The sequence below is a fragment of the Stegodyphus dumicola genome, chromosome 10, assembly GCF_044657685.1.
Source record: "Stegodyphus dumicola isolate Sdum_Otavi_A_Nest chromosome 10, ASM4465768v1".
Taxonomy (NCBI): domain Eukaryota; kingdom Metazoa; phylum Arthropoda; class Arachnida; order Araneae; family Eresidae; genus Stegodyphus; species Stegodyphus dumicola.
Genome location: NC_140777.1, coordinates 59283687 through 59304226, shown reverse-complemented (window position 1 = coordinate 59304226; position 20540 = coordinate 59283687). Strand labels below are relative to the sequence as shown.

General features: G+C 32.7%; 1 protein-coding gene across 1 annotated transcript in view; it reads left to right on the top strand.

Moving 5' to 3' along the window:
• Elp2 (elongator complex protein 2) overlaps positions 1-20540 on the top strand; it is an 81104-nt gene that overhangs the window by 48300 nt on the left and 12264 nt on the right. The window contains 2 exon segments of the mRNA XM_035367738.2: positions 1538-1668; positions 2756-2936. Of these exon segments, the coding sequence (XP_035223629.2) occupies positions 1538-1668; positions 2756-2936 (312 nt within the window).

The following is a 20540-nucleotide window of genomic DNA, read 5'->3' as shown; positions in this document are numbered from 1 at the left end:
GAAGATTCTATAATTAAACCTTTGAAACTAGTCCTGCAAATTACGCTGATTTTTGTTGCATTATCACTTCCATTAAGTCAAATCAATGATATTGTTCAAGCTGTGTTCTAAATATTGTTCTTTAATTATTTGTAACTTTTTTTCTTCAGTTCTAATATGTTTTCCTGCTGTTGATACAGCATTCCTTTTTCTTTCAATTACTGATTTAATCTGCATAACCAAATCAACTTATTCTCATTAAACTTCTTGTCAACTTCTCATAAAAATTCTCAACAACTTATTCTTATTAAACTTTTTGAAATGCAGTTAAATTCTTAATTGTATTTTTCTGTTACTTATACTGCGTGTTATTCTTTTTTATTGTTCTTTTTTAAATTGCCATTGAATTAACCATGATTTTGAGTTAACTGCAGATGTTGTCTCTGGCAATATCTTAATTAACCTTCCAGCACACGCGCTTCGCAATTTTTTTACATGAGCACGTGTGTCGTATTTTTTACTTCATCTGTTATTTTACCATTTTTGACCCAAAAAATGACAGAAATGAGTGAATATTGATAATAAATTTGTTACGAAATAAAATAAAGCTTATTATTGCGAAATACATGATGTACCATTGAAATGAAAGTAAATTATTTTTAAATGTTTATATTAGTCAGGTGGAAAGGCAATGATGTATTTCATTATAGAAAATTTAAACTTTTTTTTTGTTTAATAACTATATTTTATAATCCAGGCTAGTTTTAATACTCATCAAAGGCAAGTATAGACAAATAAAAAAGTAAACTACACTCACCTTGGTAGGAAAACATGTAAGATTAGCATTACTTCTGCAAGATTAGCATTCTGCAAGGAAATTTACTTCTAACTGGTTACAAAGACTAGTTTGAAACTAATTTTAATTTTAATATTTTTATTTATTTCTAAAAAATAGAAAGAAAAGAAAATAAATAATAGTAATAATAGAAATAGATTACAATAGAGTAAAAATGGAAAAACAGAATTCTAAAGATTCTGGGCAACAAAATTCAAGGATGGCAAACATTTTAAAATTTAGATCAGCACAGAGCAGCAAAAGTTAAAGATGGCAAATTTTTTAGAATTTAGGAGAGGTACTTGGCAACAGAATTTAGGGTTGGTAAAATTTTCAGAATTTAAGGAGGTACTGGAGAGCAGAATTTAGGACCTTCAGGGATTACAATATGTTTGTCAACCACTAAAAGGCTGAAAGTGTGATCCTGACCAACATTAGTAAAATACCAGTCATTGTATTATTGCTGGCTACAAAGCAGCTGCGACTTCCCAGCAGCAGATGCTTGAAAGTAACTAGCAGAAACTTCAGTTTGTGAAGACAAAAATTGCATTTATGGTACACCTGCTTCTTTTTTTGTTGAGTGTTATACTCTCCATTCCTAGATTTTGAAAGGGTGTTTTTTTTTTAATTATTTTATTTATTCTGTGGCATGTAATTTTAAAATTTCATTCCAACAACTTCCTTACTTGTGATTATTATTATTTTTTTCCCCATTCCTTTCAGCCCCTCCAACTGAAGAAACACTTTTGCAGAATACATTGTGGCCTGAAGTGCAAAAGTTATATGGACATCCATATGAAGTATTTGCTGTTACTTCAAATCATTCTAAAACATTGATTGCTTCAGCTTGTAAGGTGAGTGTGTTCATTTTGGATAAAATATAAATAAATAATTCCATCTTAATAACTGTAAATATAAATAAATAACTCCATAATATTGAATAAAATATAACTGCAGGAATATTTTTTGGCTGATTGGATACTGTAAAATAAAACTTTTTGAATAATGACAATGTTAATATTTTGTACCTTCATATTAATACACCTGCTTTAGAAGTTGCCAAATTTTTAGAATGGCGAATTAGCACATAAAAATTTTGCAGTTTGAACAAGCAATATTGCCATTTTTGTACGTGTTCATTTTGTTGTATTCAAAGTATCAACAGATTTGTGATATATTTTTATCTTAAATTGGATTTTAAAATCTGCTTAAAATAAAAGAAACTGCATTAACATTATGCAATGATGCATTTTTTTTTGCCACGGAATTGCAATGAAATTTTTGCTAAAACAAAAGAAACAAAAACTCTCCTGTAAGCAAGTGAGTGATTTTTACTAGATAAATTTATAATTAAAGTATGAAATATATGTATGATAGTGTATATGTCTGCATAGCAACCATCTCTCCCAGTTTTAATTTTTTAGCTTTTGGTGAGAAAAATGTTTCCTTGTAATAACTGAAATTTATTGCATTAATGAAACTTGAATTATACAAATTCTATTTCCCCACTCCTACTTAATTTTAGAATAATTTTTCTCGTTAAATTTTACTTCATCTGGATTGTACTAATTTTTTGTTTTCACATTTTATGATCTATTTCGTATTCAATTTTTTTTGGGGGGGGGGTTAAAATTTCATTTGATCTGAATTATTTTAATCCACTGACAAGACATTTGTATTTTTATATGAGTATTCAAGCAATGTTTGATCAGTTAATAATTATACTTTTGTTTTTCTCCAATATATAGTACATTATTAAGTTTATCTAAACAATACTATGTACATTAATTATTAATTTTACTTTCATCTTTTTAAAAGTACGTTGTTAAATTGAAGCTTTTCTTTCCTACCTGGGATTTCCTTAGTATAAATGTGTAAGAATATTAAAAAATAGGAGATTTTAACCCACCCCTTTTTAACTCAACTTCTAATTTTTTAAAGGCCTCAAAAGTTGAACATGCTGGAATCATCTTATGGAGCACATCCACTTGGAGACAAGTAGCAACTTTATTGTTCCATAATTTGACTGTCACTCAAATGGAATTTTCTCCAGATGATGAATATCTTTTGTCAGTTTCAAGAGATAGAATGTGGGCTGTCTATCGCCATTTTCCTCATGAATGTGAGTTTGTTATCTGTTCTTATAGTGTTTTATAGAAGTCTTCACAAGGTCTTTATTTTTTAAACTGTTGGTCATAAACATCTTCCACTTCCAAAAAATATCTCAAGTGCAGCAAATGTTTGTATTTGATATTTTTAAATTTGAAGAATCAATTTTGTAAAAAATAACTGAATTTAATTTTTTTAATGACTTTTCTCATCTTTAAAGTTATATTTTTATAAAAGTTTATACAGCACAAAAACCAAGATCCGGATGTCCAATATCCGTAATGATCTAAAATCCAGATCTGAAAGCCACCACCAACCATTTTTTTATAAGTTTCTTTTTAATTATTATTTTTTATATGCTTTACGCATGCACATTTGATCCCCCTCCCTGAATAAGAAATAATGTCTATCTATAGAATTAAAGAGAAAGTATTAGCACAAAAAACAAAGCACCTTAACTTGCATTGAAAGAAATGTTTAATAAAGTAAACAAATAAATATTAAGCTTTTTTTTTTTCAAATATTGATACTCTTTAAATCATAAATGCTTCATTGTTTTATAAATCATGATTTTATATTTTTAATTTCATAATTTCTACATGCCATCTTAATCTTAGTACAGGGTTCGTACGGTCCTTAAGAGTCTTTAAATTTTTTGGAATTGATTTTTGGTTTTTAAAAATCCTTAAATGTGGCCAAAATCAGCAGAAGGTCCTTAATTTTAATCATCTGAAATTTCTGTCTGTTTTTACTACTGCCATTTTGAGTTTGATAGTATTTTGGAGGAATATTTTTTGCAATTCACTGACATATATGGTTATCTTTTGAATGGATTCATGGCGTCTGATTGCGTTGTAAAAACTAGGTGAGTGATTTTCTGATTTAAGGAAATCTTAATTTTATTTGATTCTGAATTATTTATTTTAAAGCTTTAATTTTGGGGAAAAACAGATGCTTCTGGGAATATTATTTAGTTTAAAAGAATATTATTTATTTTTCCTTTATTTGCAATTTTTGTACAAGCTTTGATTCATTGTGAAAAGAAGCAGGTAAAGGGAGGCAATTTTGCTAAGTCATGATTTCGTGCGCTTTGTCCTTTAGAATGTTCTAGGAGAAATTTCATTGTGCAGTTGACCTTAGGACAGGAAGTACGTGACAGAAGGGTCAGAGGTTGCCTCTTAACCTTCGATGGAAGTCATTCAGGTTTTGGCGATCGGAAGGTCCGGTTGTTGGCTGATTGAAGAGGGGCACGCATGCGCGTTCACCCTTATTTCCTCATTCAGGGATAGAAACGCAAAATTTGCCCAAATTAAGGGGGCGATAATTGAAGCCATAGTGGAAGCCCGCGTTTGTGAAGGAGAGGAAGAAAATTCGAGTTTGAATCACTTTTCGTGCGAGACTTGCTTGCTGTACTTACTTTTGGACATTACTCTTGAAACTTGCTCTGGGGTTGAGCGTTATAAACCATGTAATTTACGAAGAGAGATGTTTTTCCGGCGGGGAGCGGCAACCATGCTCCCCGGCCGCGTTTTGGCTAAGAGGCGAGATTGAATAGGGATGAGTATTTGCTGAAAGATTTAAAAGACTTTAATCACTTACTCTTGGAATCACTTACTGGGTGGACTTACTTACTTTTGGGCTAAGATTGTAACTTCAAGCTTGCTCTTGGGATGAGCGATAGAAGGCGAGCTGTAATTGCTTAGAGAGACGTTTCCGGCTGGGAGCTGCAAACGTGCTCCCCTGCTGCGTTCTGGTTAAAAGGCGAAATTGAACCCGGGCGAATTATACTAAAAATGTTTAAGAATCTCGGCCCTACGTTGCACAAGTTTTTTTTTTTTTGCAGAAGGATTTAAGACTTTCAGGATTAAGATTTGTGGCCCGATTTTTCGAAGCGGGAAGACCAGGCGGACAGCTGTGCTGGGCAGCAGTGCTCCTGTTTCTGGTTTCCAGAGTGAAAATTGCTTCGTCGTTATGAAAACCAGTTACCTGCCGTGTGTGTTTTGTTATGTAGAGAAATTATCTGATAGCGTTGTAAAAACTATGTGAATGATTTTATGATTTATGGAAATTTAAATTTTATTTAGATTCTGAATTATTTAATTTAAGGCTTTAATTTTGGGGAGAAACAGATGCTTCGGGAAATATTATTTAGTATAAATGAATATTATTTATTTTCTTTTATTTGCAAATCTTGTACAAACTTTTATTCATTGTGAAAGAAGCAGGGAAAGGGAGGCAATTTTCGCCAAGTCATGATTTCGCGCGCTTTAGAATGTTTGAGAAAGAATTTTCATTGTTAGTTGACCTTAAGAGAGGAAAGTACGTGATGGAAAGGTCAAAGGTTGCTACTTGTCTTTCAATGTAAGTCATTCAGGTTTTTGGCGATTGAGGGTCCGGTTGTTGGCTAAGTGAAGAAGGGCACGCATGCGCGATCACCCTTATTTCCGCATTCTGGAGTTGAAAACGAAGATTTTGCGATAATTAAGGGGGCGATAAGTGAAGCCATAGTGGGAGCCCGTTTGGTGAAGGAGACGAAGGAAATTCGAGTTGGATACACACTTACTCTGGACACACTTACTTTTGGCTGACTCTCTGACTGACTCGCTGATTTTTTGGCTTGCTGGACAAAATGTAAGTGACTCCGAGAGGTGTTTTCCGGCGGGGAGCGGCAAATATGCTCCCCGGCCGCGTTTTGGTTAAGAGGCGAGACTCTCTTACACTCTTACTTTTGGACTCGGGCACTTACTGGTTGGCTGGACTTGTGGATGTTACTCTGGAACTTACTTGGGACGTTACCCGTGAAGCTTGCTCTTGGGATGAGTAAGAACAGGCGAGCCGTAATTTCCTAGCAACAACGTTTCTGACCGGCGAAATTTGAACGAGTTACCTGCGTGTTGACATAGGACTTTCAGGACCAAGCGGATAGCCGTCCTGGGCAGCAGTGCTCCTGTTTCTGTTCTACAGTAGTGAAGTGGGTCTACATTTTTAGAACCAGTGTCAAGATGAGCCCGGCCGACATCAACGCGGGATAAGATAAGAGTCCTCCGCTTCAAGAAGTCCCTTCAAGATAAGTTTTATTTTTTTTGGTGTGGTTGAACTTTAGGCAAGCTTTTCAAAAACGTCCTTAGCAGAAAAAAAACAACGTCAAATCTAAAATTTAACTCTCAGGCCTTAAATTGTTTCCCTTTCCTTTCTTTTAAATCACCAGACAAACCTTAAGTTTTTTTTATGAATTTAAATGAACAGACTCTCAGATGAGGTTAAGATTTTTCTTATTGTGTTGTAATTGAATAAACTGATATTTAATCTGGAACCTCTTACAGTATGTTTTCTTTATATATTTAATATGAACTTTTCCTTTATATCTTGTATATGTTTTATGTTTTCGATCCTCTCACGGCGCGGTCCCGGAATGCATTTTTTTCACAACGCAAAAATGCTGTACACGTTTCACTATACGATTACTGCTTTTTACGGCAAGTAGTTTCATATTTAACATTTAACAATATAGGAATTTCAGATATAACATGGTACCTAGAAGTAAAACTATTTAACCTTGGTGTCGAAACTTTCTTCTATATAACATTGGTGCCGTGAAGTAAGATTCATAACATTATTTCCCGGCGTGAACTTAAGCTATTTAACAGTTTCGCCAATAGTGCCAGGACAGGATGATGTCCTCTGAAACTTCCATTTGCAACCATGGATCAGCGCCGCCGACGTCAACTCTTAATAGGATACGAGTCCTCCACTTCAAGATGTCCTCCCCAGATAAGTTTTATTTTTTGTGTTTGAACTTTAAGTAAGGTTTCAACAACTTCCTTGGAATGTAAAAACAACATCTAATCTTAAATTAATTCTCAGGCTTTCAATTGTTTCCCTATCCCCTTCTTAATTTACCAAGACAAACCTTAAGGTCTTTATATGAATTAGGATGTAATAATTTAAGTTGTTTGTGTAATCTTCCTTAGAACAGATGTGAATTGCAAATAATATGTTTTTTTAACCTCTTAGAAATTATAGAACGAGTACCCGTTAAATTAAAAGGGTCATGTAATAGATTTGCAAATCATGAATTTAAATGTAACAAAAGAAAATGACAAATTGAAGAATTCATCTGTGTCTAAAATAAGTAAATTGAAACGGTAACAAAAATAAGAAATTTGACTCTCTGATTAGGATAAGATTTAATTTTAATTGTGAGGAATTTGAATAAACTGGTATTTAATCTGGAAACCTATTACTTATGTTTTCTTTATATCTTTTATGTGTTTTTCTTATATATTTATTGATTTTACATGTTGTTTATTCGATCCTCTCACGGCGCGGTCCCGGATGCATTTTCACAACGCAATGCATTACCGTTTTAGCTATACCATCACTAAAGGGTTGGTAATTAGCAAACTCTTAAGACTTTAGTTTCTCAGTTGATATTTAGTCAGTTACGGTTTCACCTTTCTGTTTTTGTATCGGTGTTTACACCAGTAGATGCCGGTATAGAAACAGAACATTGGTGTCGTGACTTCATAACAATATGTTTCTATTTCTTATAAAAATGATGGGATACTCGAGTTTTTAAGCAAGTGGAACATAAGCATTTTGAAATTCATTTTTTCTAATAAAGAGCTCTTAAACAACATTTTGCTTTTGGGAATGTGAATTCTTTTATTAAGCGGTTCTAAATTTGGTGACTTGTCAACATTTTGGCGATTATAAGATCAGTTTCTATTGAAAATTTTTAATTCTGAGATCTGAGGATGTTTCGACGGTTTTTTTTAGAACTTCATAACATTGATAAATTTCATTAAAATAATGGTAATATATTGAAATTATATTTAAAAAATAACATTAAAATAAAACATTTTTATTTTTCGCTGTCATATTATAAAGTTTAATTTTGGCAATTTATTATACAATATTTTGAATCTGAAAAATAAATAAAAGTATAATGCTGTAAAGCACAATTTACGAAACAGCTCTTAGCAAAAGCAAAATTAGCTATGTAACTAATTAAAAATGTCTCCTTTTTATTTTTCTTTTTTTCATAGTAAGAGCTTTTCCCGTGTAATTGTCTCAGAATATTCAAAATTCTCAGAATATGCGTCAGTTTTCTCTATAAAATTAATTTTACACTTGCCTCCTTTTTTTTTTTTCCAAAATATTTCTGACTTTTTGCCATTACAGAATTGGTAGGGATAATTTTTGTTTAGTATTTTAAAACATTGCAGCTTGGAAAGTTTAGAAGGATTTGAAGGCAAGATTTATAGACCCACGATTCTAGAAGATTCGAGAAATATGTGACAAAATGAAAAATGTCTCCATGGTATCAACACATAATGGATTTATTTTACAGAAAGTTTGCAATGAATTTCTTACTTTTTGGAGAATGTCTGGAACAACAATGAAAACATAATCTTTGAATGTTTTACTCCTGATACTAGATTTTCTTAGCATGTTTATCTTCTCTTTATTTTCTCTACTTTTCACTAGACACAAGCATGGAAAATAACAAAAATGCTTCTAATCTTATCACTTGGGCAGGCAATTATAGAAAGGAATTTTTTTATTAATAAAGAAATTGAAAACTTACAATTTAAAAAAATTCATCTAATATGTCTTAATGCATCATGACACAGAGCTGGCACTAGGCATTTTCCCATCTGATGCAATCTCTGCATATCCTAAATTCTGCTTCCAATGCCTGCTCTGAATTCTAAAAGTTTTGCCATTTCTAGATTTTGTTGCTTGGTGTGGCACTAAATTCTAAAATTTCTGCCACACCAGCTCTGTAACCGGCCTATACCATGTATATTTCATAGTTCTTCTGAATGTTCATATTACTAAAGAAATAAAATTAATCACTTTTTCTATACATCCTAAATGCATAAAGGGTTTCTTAGAATAATAGAAATCCCCAATTCAATCCAAAAATTCTAAAATGAAAAGGAAGCATGTTGAAGAAAGAAACTGAATACATAAAGAAAAGTATTCTTCAAAGATATATGCAGTTATTATTATGTAAATTACCCAATTGTTTGTGATTTCAGCCTTTACTAAATTCCCATTTCTATTTCCTCATTACTGAGCCAGATTAAATTAAAATTAAATTGTTTAATCTTTGACCACTAGTCCACATTTGTAGTTTGAATTTGACTGTTCTTGTTTAATTACGTCACCGTGAGCTGTAATTGATTTTGTTAGCATCAGAACATGCCTCTAAGTTCATTTTAAATAAGATTCTTATTTAAACCTTTGTCTGATGTTGTAGTTACTTTCAGACATAGCGATAATTTGCTTCACATCTGTCGGGGGGTTTGGAACTATTTAACTTTTACCAGATCAAGTAAACCCTCATTGGTACATTGTAGAGAGGTTGACAAGTTAGGAGATAAAGCACACAGAAACTAGCGAGAGCATTGGTTTGCATATTGAGACAAATCTCTAATTGTTAGAAAAGGTGCTTAAAGAGAAGCAAATCGATATAAACTAGCCAAAATGTTTGGGAAGGCTTCAAATTAAAATGACGGATAAATATTTTGTTGACTGTTGTTGTTACAAAATATAAATGTTTTTTAGCTTTTAATGTGTCCTAATCCTAATATCTTTTAAGAATCAATGTCATGAATTATATGTATTTTAAACTGTGAAATTTGATTAGATTTTGATTTTAATAGGGCTTTGTTAACAAATATTGTTAAAAAATAAAATTTAATAATGGTGGCCATGTAAATCCATAATAGCTAAGGTTGTCTAATTACTTAATTTAATTATTTATAACTAACTGTTTACCCTTAAAAATTATCTCTACATATTAAAGCGAGTTGTTGCCTTTCATTAATACTCACTGTGGTCACAAGATAAAACACAAAAATGTAAAAATTCAATTAAAACTTAGTCTTTGCATCTAGTAAGATTTAAAATAATATGAAACAATTTATCATCTCTGGTGCTTTAATCTGGCTTATTGGAACCTTAAAGTATATTAACTGGGTTACAACTCCTGGAACTCTACACAAGCTATGACATTAACTGCATCAAACAGAGCCTGACTTACTTTCAACACTTGCCAACCGTGCCTACATCAGGCCTTTCAGGTTTGTTCTAATCAGCAGGTCTCTCTCTAGACAAGCAGCAGCGGTGACAACATTCAGTCTTTTGTTATGAATCATGCTGATTATCATCTTACTTCTCATTTTAACCTATGCTGTTTGACATAAAATCTACCTGCTATTTACTAAACCTCTGAACTGATCGAGTATATCACAAAATAAGACATAAAAAAAATCAGCATAAAGCTAACTGTTAGTGAAGCGTAAATATCACTTATCGTTTTTCAAATATATCCAACTATTTATTATAAGTGTAAAATATTTAATGCTACTTGATAAATTGCATAAAGTTTATTTTATTCTCAAACTTATTAATAATTATGTTAATTAATTCATGTTTAGTAATAATGCATACTACTTAGGGATCTATTTTATTTTTAGGATGGTATTACAAAAGTGAAATTCAGGCATAGAATAATATTTTTAATTGAATTTATTCAGTTCCCATTTGCTCATAGGTCCTTAATTTTTTTTCATTAAGGGTCCTTAAAAGTACTTAATTTCCATGTGCAGAAATGTGTACGAATCCTGTAGTAGATTTAAATTGATGATTTTATATCTGGAAAAATCCAAAATCGGGGATTGCCAAAGTCCAGATGAGTCCAGATTTTGGACTTTGTACTGTACCCATTCTAAAAATAAATAAATAAATAAAACATAAACTGTTTCACTTCCATAAAACTTTACAAAATTAAACATTTTGTGTTTTATTTTATTTTCATTTATTTATTTATTTTGTGAAAGGTTTAATCACAAAGTTTGAATTTTTGTGTACCAAAAACCTAAATTTATCGCTCACTTCACCCTTATTTGCTTGTTAAGGAATTGGTTCAAAAAGAAATTAGAATCATTTGTGGTTGATTCCCCTCCCATGTAATTTCATTCAGTGATATTTTTTGGCGATGTGATTTACTAGTGCGTAATAATCTGTAATTCATAATTTTGTTACATCTTGTGTTCTGAAAGAACTTTCTCACAAATAATTTATAAATTTTAAAATGATAAAAATACGTTAGTAATATTCACAAGCTGTTTTGTTACTGTATTCTTTGCATATTTCTCCCCTTTCTCTTACCTCTCAAAATCTCAAAAATGACATGGTTACAATAAGAACATAACAGATGAAAAGTAATCATAGTTGATTTGCAGGTAACTATTACAGTACAAAGTCCGAAATCCGGACTCATCAGAACTTTGGCGATTCCAGATTTTGGATTTTTCCAGATATTAGATCATCAGTTTAAGTCTAGTAAGATGGCATGTATAAATTATAAAATTAAAAATATGAAATCGTGATTTATGAAATGATGAAGTATTTATGATCTAAAGGGTATCAAAATTTACAAAAAAAGCTTAATATTTATTTGTTTACCTTGTTAAACATTTATTTCAATGTAAGTTGTTTAAGTTGCTTCGGTTTTTGTGCTAATACTTTCTCTTTAATTCTGTGAACAGACATAATCTCTTGCTCAGTTATATTGCTGAAGTCCTGTAACTGCTGTGTTAATTCACACATATTCTTAAGCCTTATTGAGAGTCGGCAATAGATATCTTACCGCCTGATGCAGTCTCCGTGGGTCTTAAATTCTGCTACCCAGTGCGGCCATACAAGCCCTGGCACTGGTTCTGTATTTATGTGAATAACAAATCAGTTATTCTTAATTCAAATAGCTCTAAATGTAATCTTTGGGTCTATGAGTATCATCAACAAAATCTTTTTTTAGCATATGGAAAGAAATTTTTGTTAAATTTTTCCTCATCAACATTTTTTAGCGCATTTAAGTTAAATCTGTAATCATCGCCAAGCATAATGTCAAGATAAAAGGTTACCATACTCCTTTATTATTCAATTACTAACATAAAAAAAAAAATTAGGCATCATTACTGAAGTTGTTGTCATGTGTTGATAAACATGCGGTGATGAAAGGAAAGTATAATAAATAATGATTCGCCAGGTTGGCATCATATCAACAATGTATCTATATGGATTGTTTTCGTTGGAAATGTTTGCCAAACACATACACAGCAACGGAGCCAAATTACTGATCGTACAAATTTATGCTAAAATGATTGTTTCTTCAATAACAAGGTATTTTATTTAGTGTCGAAGTGAAATTAAGAATCAGGATTCTTCAGCTGTTTTATTATGCGCTGAGGGGGGGGGGGAATCAAATGTGCATGCATAAAGCCTACAAGAAAAACGTTTTTGGTGGTTTTGAGGTCTGTATTTTGGATCATTCCGGATATTAGACGTCCAGATTTCGGACTTTGTACTGTATAATATTATTTCTTGCAAAAAGAACCTACATTCCAATAAGAATACATAGTAATATTACCTTTACAATATCTAACAAGATATCTTCATTTCTATCTCCCTGTAATTTGAATCCCATGCATTTTTATAGCTCCTTTTCATGCTGTCTTGCTTGAATCTTGTGCATACTTATTAATGTCTGCTATACTTTAGGCCTCAAATCATCTGTAGGTAATTAGAGAAAGTGAATGTGCAGCTGAATTGTAGACTGGATGTTAGTTCATATTTGCTTCACCATGATGGGTTGGTTTTTGTATTCGTCCCCCACCTTGTTTAATCTTCCTACAAAATGTGGTGTCATTCTCGCAAATAGATCGCGCTACAGAACACTGTGAGCACTGTCAGTTTAATTATGGTTACCCGGTATTTTAAAATAAGCCTAAAATTTTATTGGTACTTTCTGATTATCCATACCTTTGAAAAAAGTCAGCAACTTATTGGCAACCTTGTGAACAGCTGAAAAATGTCTGTTTGATTATTTTTATGGCTCATGGGTACTATCCTGCTCATAAATAATGTAAAAATGAAGCATTTTATGAATTCTGCAGCCCCATTACCATTAGATATGACGCACAGAAATGCTCAGGGAAATATCAGAAAGTGCCTTTTTCCTATAATCTGAAAATACTTCTTTATTATAATCAGAAAGTACCTTTTTACTATATATGACTATGGGACTGTGCACAAAGTTACATTTCACAATTTCTATGTTGTAAAACATTTTTGTAGCCTCAAAATTTCACAACAAATTAATATAAAACAGGGTTGGTAGCGGTCCTTACAAGTGCTTATAAGTCCTTATATTTGAAAATAAAATATAAAGGCCCTTATAGGTGCTTATTTTTTCTTTAAAGCCCTTATTTTTTTGCTTTTAGTGCTTTTTTTTTATATATTTTTTTTTTAATGAACGTGCATTTTTTCCCTGTACCTATGCCGAAACTAAATAAACTTTTCTTCCTTATATGCAATGTCAGATGGTGAATCCTACTCCCGGAAATTGCTTCCCCCCTTCCTCTGCATTAATGTAACCTATAGTGTGCGCGAGAGTACAGACAGGTGCACGTCGTTCTATTGGTCAAAGAATTGCAAAAACGGTAGAAAATTCCGGTACATTCGGTATTCTTTTCCTCCCACCCAAATACAGTCAAAAGTCGTTAATCCGGACTCGTCGGGATTTCGGCAATTCCGGATTATCGATTTTTACGGATTATAGATCATCAGTTTAAATCTGGTAAGATGGCATGCAGAAATTACAAAATTAAAAATACGAAACCGTAATTTATGAAATAAAGAACAATTATGATCTAAAGGGTATCAAAATTTACAAAAAGAAAAAGCTTAATGTTTATTTGTTTACTTTATTAAACATTTCTTTCAATGTAAGTTGTTTAAGTTGCTTCATTTCATGTGGCAATACTTTCTCTCTAATTCTATTAAACAGACATAATTTCTTGTTTAGTTACAAAGTTCCGCTGTTCAAGTCCTATAATTGCTGTGTCGAGAATACCGACTAATTTGTCAATAAAAATTTTTTCGTTTTTAATAACCTCTGTGTCACTTTCTTCACTATCGGAAGCAAATTATAATGACGAGGAACTTGATTTAAATCATATCAAAGATGGAGTACGTCGAGATGAAATACTACATTTAGTAAGGAATTTTAAGCCAAATAAAATAAAAACATCTGCCCTGAAGATAAGGACAGTGCTGACAGATCAACTTCCAATTCATTGCTCGCCGAGGCGTTTCTGCCCCCCCCCCCTGCCGCAGAGCAGTGTGAAATTGATAAACAGATTTCAGATTTCAAAACATACTTTCGCTTTGTTGATCCTTTACATATTAGTAAATATATATCGAAAATTCTATTTGACATAATCGAAAGTTCAAGCTTACTTTTATAAAATTGCTCTAACAGTCTGCAAAAAATAATAAGCCGGATCCAATTCGAAAATTAAGGAACAACGCAATCTGCAACATTAACTGAATTAGATAATTTTAGCTTATCTTATACCGTCTGTTATACATTAAACGTGCATGCGTAAATGTATTATGCGCTTGCGCACACGCAAATTCGCAGCCGTAAAGGTCTTACACGTAAATGCCTATGCACGTGCATCAACGCGACGTATGCGCAGAAAGTTTGTAGCTTTGAGGTCCGAAATATAGATCATTCCGGATTATGGGTGTCCGAATTAACGACTCTTGACTGTACTACACACGTTTGAATTTCTATCAAGATTTTAATAATTTGCATTCTCGTTCCGAGTGGTCAGTTCATATTCATGTTTATTATGATCGTTATGCTTATATTATGAGCATATGTATGAATATTTATAATAATATAGTTGCAGTAACTGCTGAAGTATAGATAAACTTCCAAAAATGGGTGTGTTTTTACACAGGTTCTGATATTTCTTAATTTTCAGGTTCTTCAATTTTTATTTCTTCCTGTTCTGAGCTTTCATCCTTAGGATTTTCTTCATCCTGGTTTAAAGAGATGCTTATAGGCTTGTCAGTTCCAGTGTCTTCAAAAAATCGTACAGATCGACTTTGTCTCTGGGAATTAAAATTTTGTATCCTTTACTTCTGCTGTCGCAGTCGACAAATATTCCTTCTATAACAGTACCGTCCAGGTTACCCTTTTTAGATGTATGGATATAAGCAAAAACCTTGCACCTGAAACTTCTCAGATGAGAGATCAGATGATGAGATTTCTTACTATTCCATAATTCGTATGTTTTTGCATTTGGTTTTATAGACATATGAATTTGTAAATAATTTGCAGTCAGCACTTCATCTGCCCAGTATCTGTGAGGTTGACCTGAGTCAGCTAAAAGACATTTTGTCATCTCCATCAAAGATCAATTTTTGCATTCACTGACTCCATTTTGTGCTCGACAATATGGTACAGTAAGCTGGTGATTTATGCCATGTTTTATAAGATATTCTTAAAGTTCCTTACTTGTGTACTCACCACCGTTATCACTTAGCGTTTTTACTTCTCACGGATTTATTGTTTGTAAGAGCAATAAATTGTTTTAGTTTAGAAATAACTTCATTTTTCTTTTTCATTATGTAAATCATTGTGAACCTGCTGTAATCATGAATAAAAGTTATGAAGTACAGATATCCATTGACATGCGGTGTTTGTACTGGTCCTAAAACATCAGTGTGAATGAGTTCGAGCTGTTTAGATGCTCTGAATTTCGATTCTTTGGGATACGGGATATCAGTTAGTTTACATTTTATGCACTGAATGCATTTAGTATCATGTTTACAATTATATAGTTTAATTCTTCAGCGAGTTTTTTTGTTTACAAGTTGTTTGATCACGTCATCGTTTCTGGACCAAAGTGTCTATGCCAAAGTTGAACACAGTTCTCATTTTTGCACTGAAACACTACATGAGCTGATGGTTCATTATTCCTGTCAATTGGTTTAATTTGGTAAAGACTGTTAGTTGCATGACATTCTGAAATAATCTGATCTCCTTTCATGATCATACATTTATTTCCTTCAAAAGAGAACCGAAAGTCCTTTTTCTGTTTGAGATTAAATTCGCTTCTAATTCAGGAGCGTATAAAACTTCTGATAAGAGAACTTAACCTATTTTTTGTTTAGCATATAATGTTTTAAAACGTATAGTTCCTATCTCCGTTGATTTAATACATTGCCCATTTGCAGTTATAATATCTGACAGATTTATGGCTTGAAATTCCGTGAAATATTTCTTATTATTTACTAGGTGATTACTTGCCCCACTATTGAAAAGAAAACTCTTCGATGATTGATGTATGATTCTGTCGGCAGACAGAGCAAAGGCATCACATCTGTATCCAATTTCCTGTGTTTTAATTTTTGTTTTTTGTTAATTCATTGTGAGGTTACACACATTCTTTGCTTGGCATGTTTTAGAATCCGCGTATGTTTTGAGTTTTGGCGTGGTTCATTTTTTTGTTTCAATTTTAGATGATAACACTCTGATCTAAAATGGTTATTTTTATGACAGTATAAGCAAAACTTTTCTCTCTTTGTCTTGTTTTGGAAAGAGACTTTAAGTGCCTTTGAATCTGATAAATTATTTTCAACTCTCTTGTTAAATTCGTCAATTAATTTCCCTTTTAAGAATTCTGGATTCAGTTCAGATTCTTTTCTCGCTTCAAGAGCCGTAATGAGCGTATTGTAAGAACTAAACATTGAACAAAGCAAAAGTGCTGAAATGTGTTCGTCTTTTATGTTCTCACCTATTGATTCGAGTTTATTGACTAACTACAGTAATGTACATCATGTTTCAAAAAGAATTTACGTATTACAAAGCGTTATTTTGTCCAAACTATTGATGACTGCACCTTGGCTCGGCTATTGGCGAAACTAATACATAGTCTAGTTTATATTAATAGCCGCTAGATGTCAGTTGTCCTCTGTGGTAACTGTTACATGTTTAAAATGGCTACTCCGCAGCAGAAATCATTTGTGTTCTCAAGTTTGCAAAGTGCAATTCCATGATTACAGTGCAAAGACGTTTAAAGTTGAGGTACCAAACTGATCCCCTGAATAGGTGGAACATTTGCAGATGGTATCGACAGTTTGTAAATACAGGATGTGTATGTAACGGAAAGAGTCCTGGCTGCCCTTCTGTTCCCGGTGAAAATGTTGCACAAATTCGAACTGCTTTCCAAAGTAGTCCTTCAAAATCAACTCGCCGTGCCAGTCGAGAGTTACAACTGTCTACAACAACAGTTTGGCGTGTTTTGAGACGTGGGTTGGTTATGAAGCCGTACAAGTTACATTTGGGACGGGCTCTGTATCCTGATGACAAATGCAAACATGTGGCATTTTGTAATGAGATTATTGATGCTATTAACAATGATAACGCTTTCGCACAGCGCGTAGTGTTCAGTGATGAAGTGACTTTTCATGTTAGTTGTCATGTAAACAAACACAATGTTCAAATTTGGGGCCAACAGAACCCACATGCAGCCATTGAACATGTACGAGATTCGCCCAAAATCAATGCGTTTTGTGCGATATCCCGATCATCTGTTTATGGCCCATTCTTTGATGGAAACACGGTTGACAGTCAGCAGTATCCCACTATGTTACAAAACTGGTTGTTTCTGAGGCTGCATGAAGACTATTTTTCAACAAGACGGGGCACCACCTCACTGGTGTTGCCAAGTGCGTGATAATATGAATGAAACTCTACCGAACCGTTGGATTGGTTGTCAAGGAGCTGGCGACTTAGCATGTCTCAGCTGGCCTCCACGGTCACCGGATTTGACACCTTGTGACTTCTTTCTGTGAGGTTTCATTAAAGACAACGTTTATGTACCACCACTCTCACAGAACCTGGAAGAGGCCTGTACTGCCATAACCTGAACTGTACTGCCATAACAATCAGTGACGACGGACATGCTTGCCCAAGTATGGAAGGAATTTAAGTATCGATGTGGTATTGTTCGCGTTGCTAATGGAGGACATATTGAACGTCTGTAACATTTGTAATCTGAATTGGAGAGATTCATACATATCTTTGTAAAATTTCATATTCAAATGTCATAAATTTAATAAATATATGCATTCGAAATACTTATATTCTTTTTGAAACACACTGTATTTATAAGTATTTGCATATTTCTGCCTTCCTCAAGCTTTGTAAAGCTTTTGCAAAAGAAATAGTTTACTTGAAAGATTAGACCTTTCATGTACCTGCCTGAGTTTTTCCCAGGTGGCTTTAGCAGTAGTTTCATGTTTAATGTGAATTATTTAGCTGTCTTTGCTAAATAAATTTATCATCTCACGACATTGCTGATCCCGTTTACTCCATTGTTCTGTAATAAGACTTAGAGGCACATCTTCAATTACATCGTAAAGATCCTACTTTATTAGTAGCATTTGTATTTTGAATTTCCATGTTGAGTAATTGCTGGAATTCAGTTTTGCAGTTTGCATTTGACTTGAATGCAGCATTTTTGTATCATCATAAAAATTTATTTTCAGTTTTGATATCAAACTACAGTTTAGCCTGTACAGTTTTTTTTTCCTTTGTTATTATTTAATTAGCTATGATTTTTCTTTCAGTCTCATGATCTTGTAAAACATTTTTGTAGCCTCGAAATTTCACAACAAATTGATAAAAGTAGAGAGTAAATTGATTTCTCTTACCTTGTATCCAGCGCAGCATCAAGCAAGATCATACCTAATTAACGTGTAATCCAAAAAAGATGCTGTAGATGGAAGATTGAAAGATCACAAAACACATTTTTATTCATACATAAAATTCTCTTAAGATTCGTTAGTATTCCAAAATACATATATCGAAAGAAAGTAATATAATAGAGAGTGTCACTCTCCTTTCCTGAAGGAGTAAGTAAAGAAAAAAAACGAGTTACACAATTAACTCCTTTCCAGCGTTTCCAGTTCATACTCTTTATCGCGCTATTGGCGACTTGAATACCAACATTCTATACACCTGATTTTCTTAATTTAAAAAATACCCAAACATGATTATTTTGCATTACTTAAAACATTTTTGCACCTCAATGTATATGTTTATGGCAAGTGCTTGCAAAATAAAAACCACATAAATGCTAATTTTAATCTTTCATTTCAACACTTTCAAAATTCTATAACTGAGCTTTTTCATTATTGTTTTTCTCAACAGATGGCCTTACACTTATTTTTGCTTTGTATAGCATATTGATTATTGATTTCTATATAAAGCAGTTGTCACTCCTCTGCAATTTTTTTTTTTTTTTCCCTTCTTCTTGTAAAGAAGTGGTATTGATTGCCTTTGAGAATATCTTTGAGACATAGAATACCTTTCAGTTTTATTTAAAATAGATTCCTGGCACTCTAAGTCTGCCTCTTTTTGGAGGGAGGAGTCCTAATATAATAAACAAATGTTAATTTAATGTTAAATGTCCTATAATTAAACAAATGTTTTTAAGTGGTAGTAATTTTATCAGCTGTAAAGATATTTATCCTTCCTTTAATCTATTAGGTGAATGCCGTTTCTTTGGGATATAAGTATCATTATCTAACCGTGTTATGTTATGAGAAAAATGAACCTTAATATGAGGGTTGCTATTTATATTTCTGGTCTAATAATGAAAAGACAAATGTCATTTCTTTGGGTGTCACAAATCGCTGACCATGTAATTTATTTTTGATGTGCGGGAATAAAAAATAATCATTTTGTGCCAAATCAGGGTTGTATTGATTGTCCTGCGTTGCTGTAACTCCACTGTCACCACGTAACCGGTAAATGCTGAAGAAACAGGCAACTATTTGCTTAGACATGCTTCTTCCATGAACAACTTTTGTTGGAATTGGCTCGTCTTGGAAGACCCATACAGTCGACTGCTGTTTTATTTTGAGCTCGTATGTTTAGATCTAAAATTTGTCATTTATGTAGATGTTATATACAGCCTTTGATGCACCTTGAACATATTTGTCTAACATTTCCTTGCATTAATCAACATGATCCTTCTTTTGAGCATTTGTCAGATTATGTGCGATCCAACATGAACAAATCTTTTTACGGCCAAATTTTCATGTAATATCTTATTGATGCTTGTCATATTAATGCCCAAAGATGCCTCAGTCTCATAGTATGTCAGATGACGATCTTGCTTTATCATTTCACACACAGCATTGACATTTCCTGGCACAACATCCAATTTTGGACGACCTTCACAGAATTCATCCTGGGGTGAATGCCAACTATGACTGAATTCATTATACCAGTTTTTTACAGTGCTGTAGGGTGGTGCTTCATTTCTGCATAAAGAATTGAGTTCATTGAAGCACTCTTGTCTTGATAATCCATGTGGAAAGTTATGAAAAATAATCGCACGGAAATGTTCACGAGTAAATTCCATTTTTTATCCAATATGAATTTTTCAGTTTTCTATAAACAACACAAATCATGTTAAAATGGCAAAATGTTCTGAAGAAGTTATGGTAAAAAATATCAAACTTATGATTGGAATTGTCTGTGGTCGCGTATCAACAGTTAGTGTTGCCAAGGCCAGAAATATAAATAGCAACCTTCGTATAGTTTATTCTCTTGCATCCAGAATCTCATTTTTGTTTAAATCATCTTCCTTAAATTTCCATAAATTCTTTTCTTAGTTATCTATGAAAGAAAAAAATACATCTTTATACTATAGATATATTATAGTGTTAATAT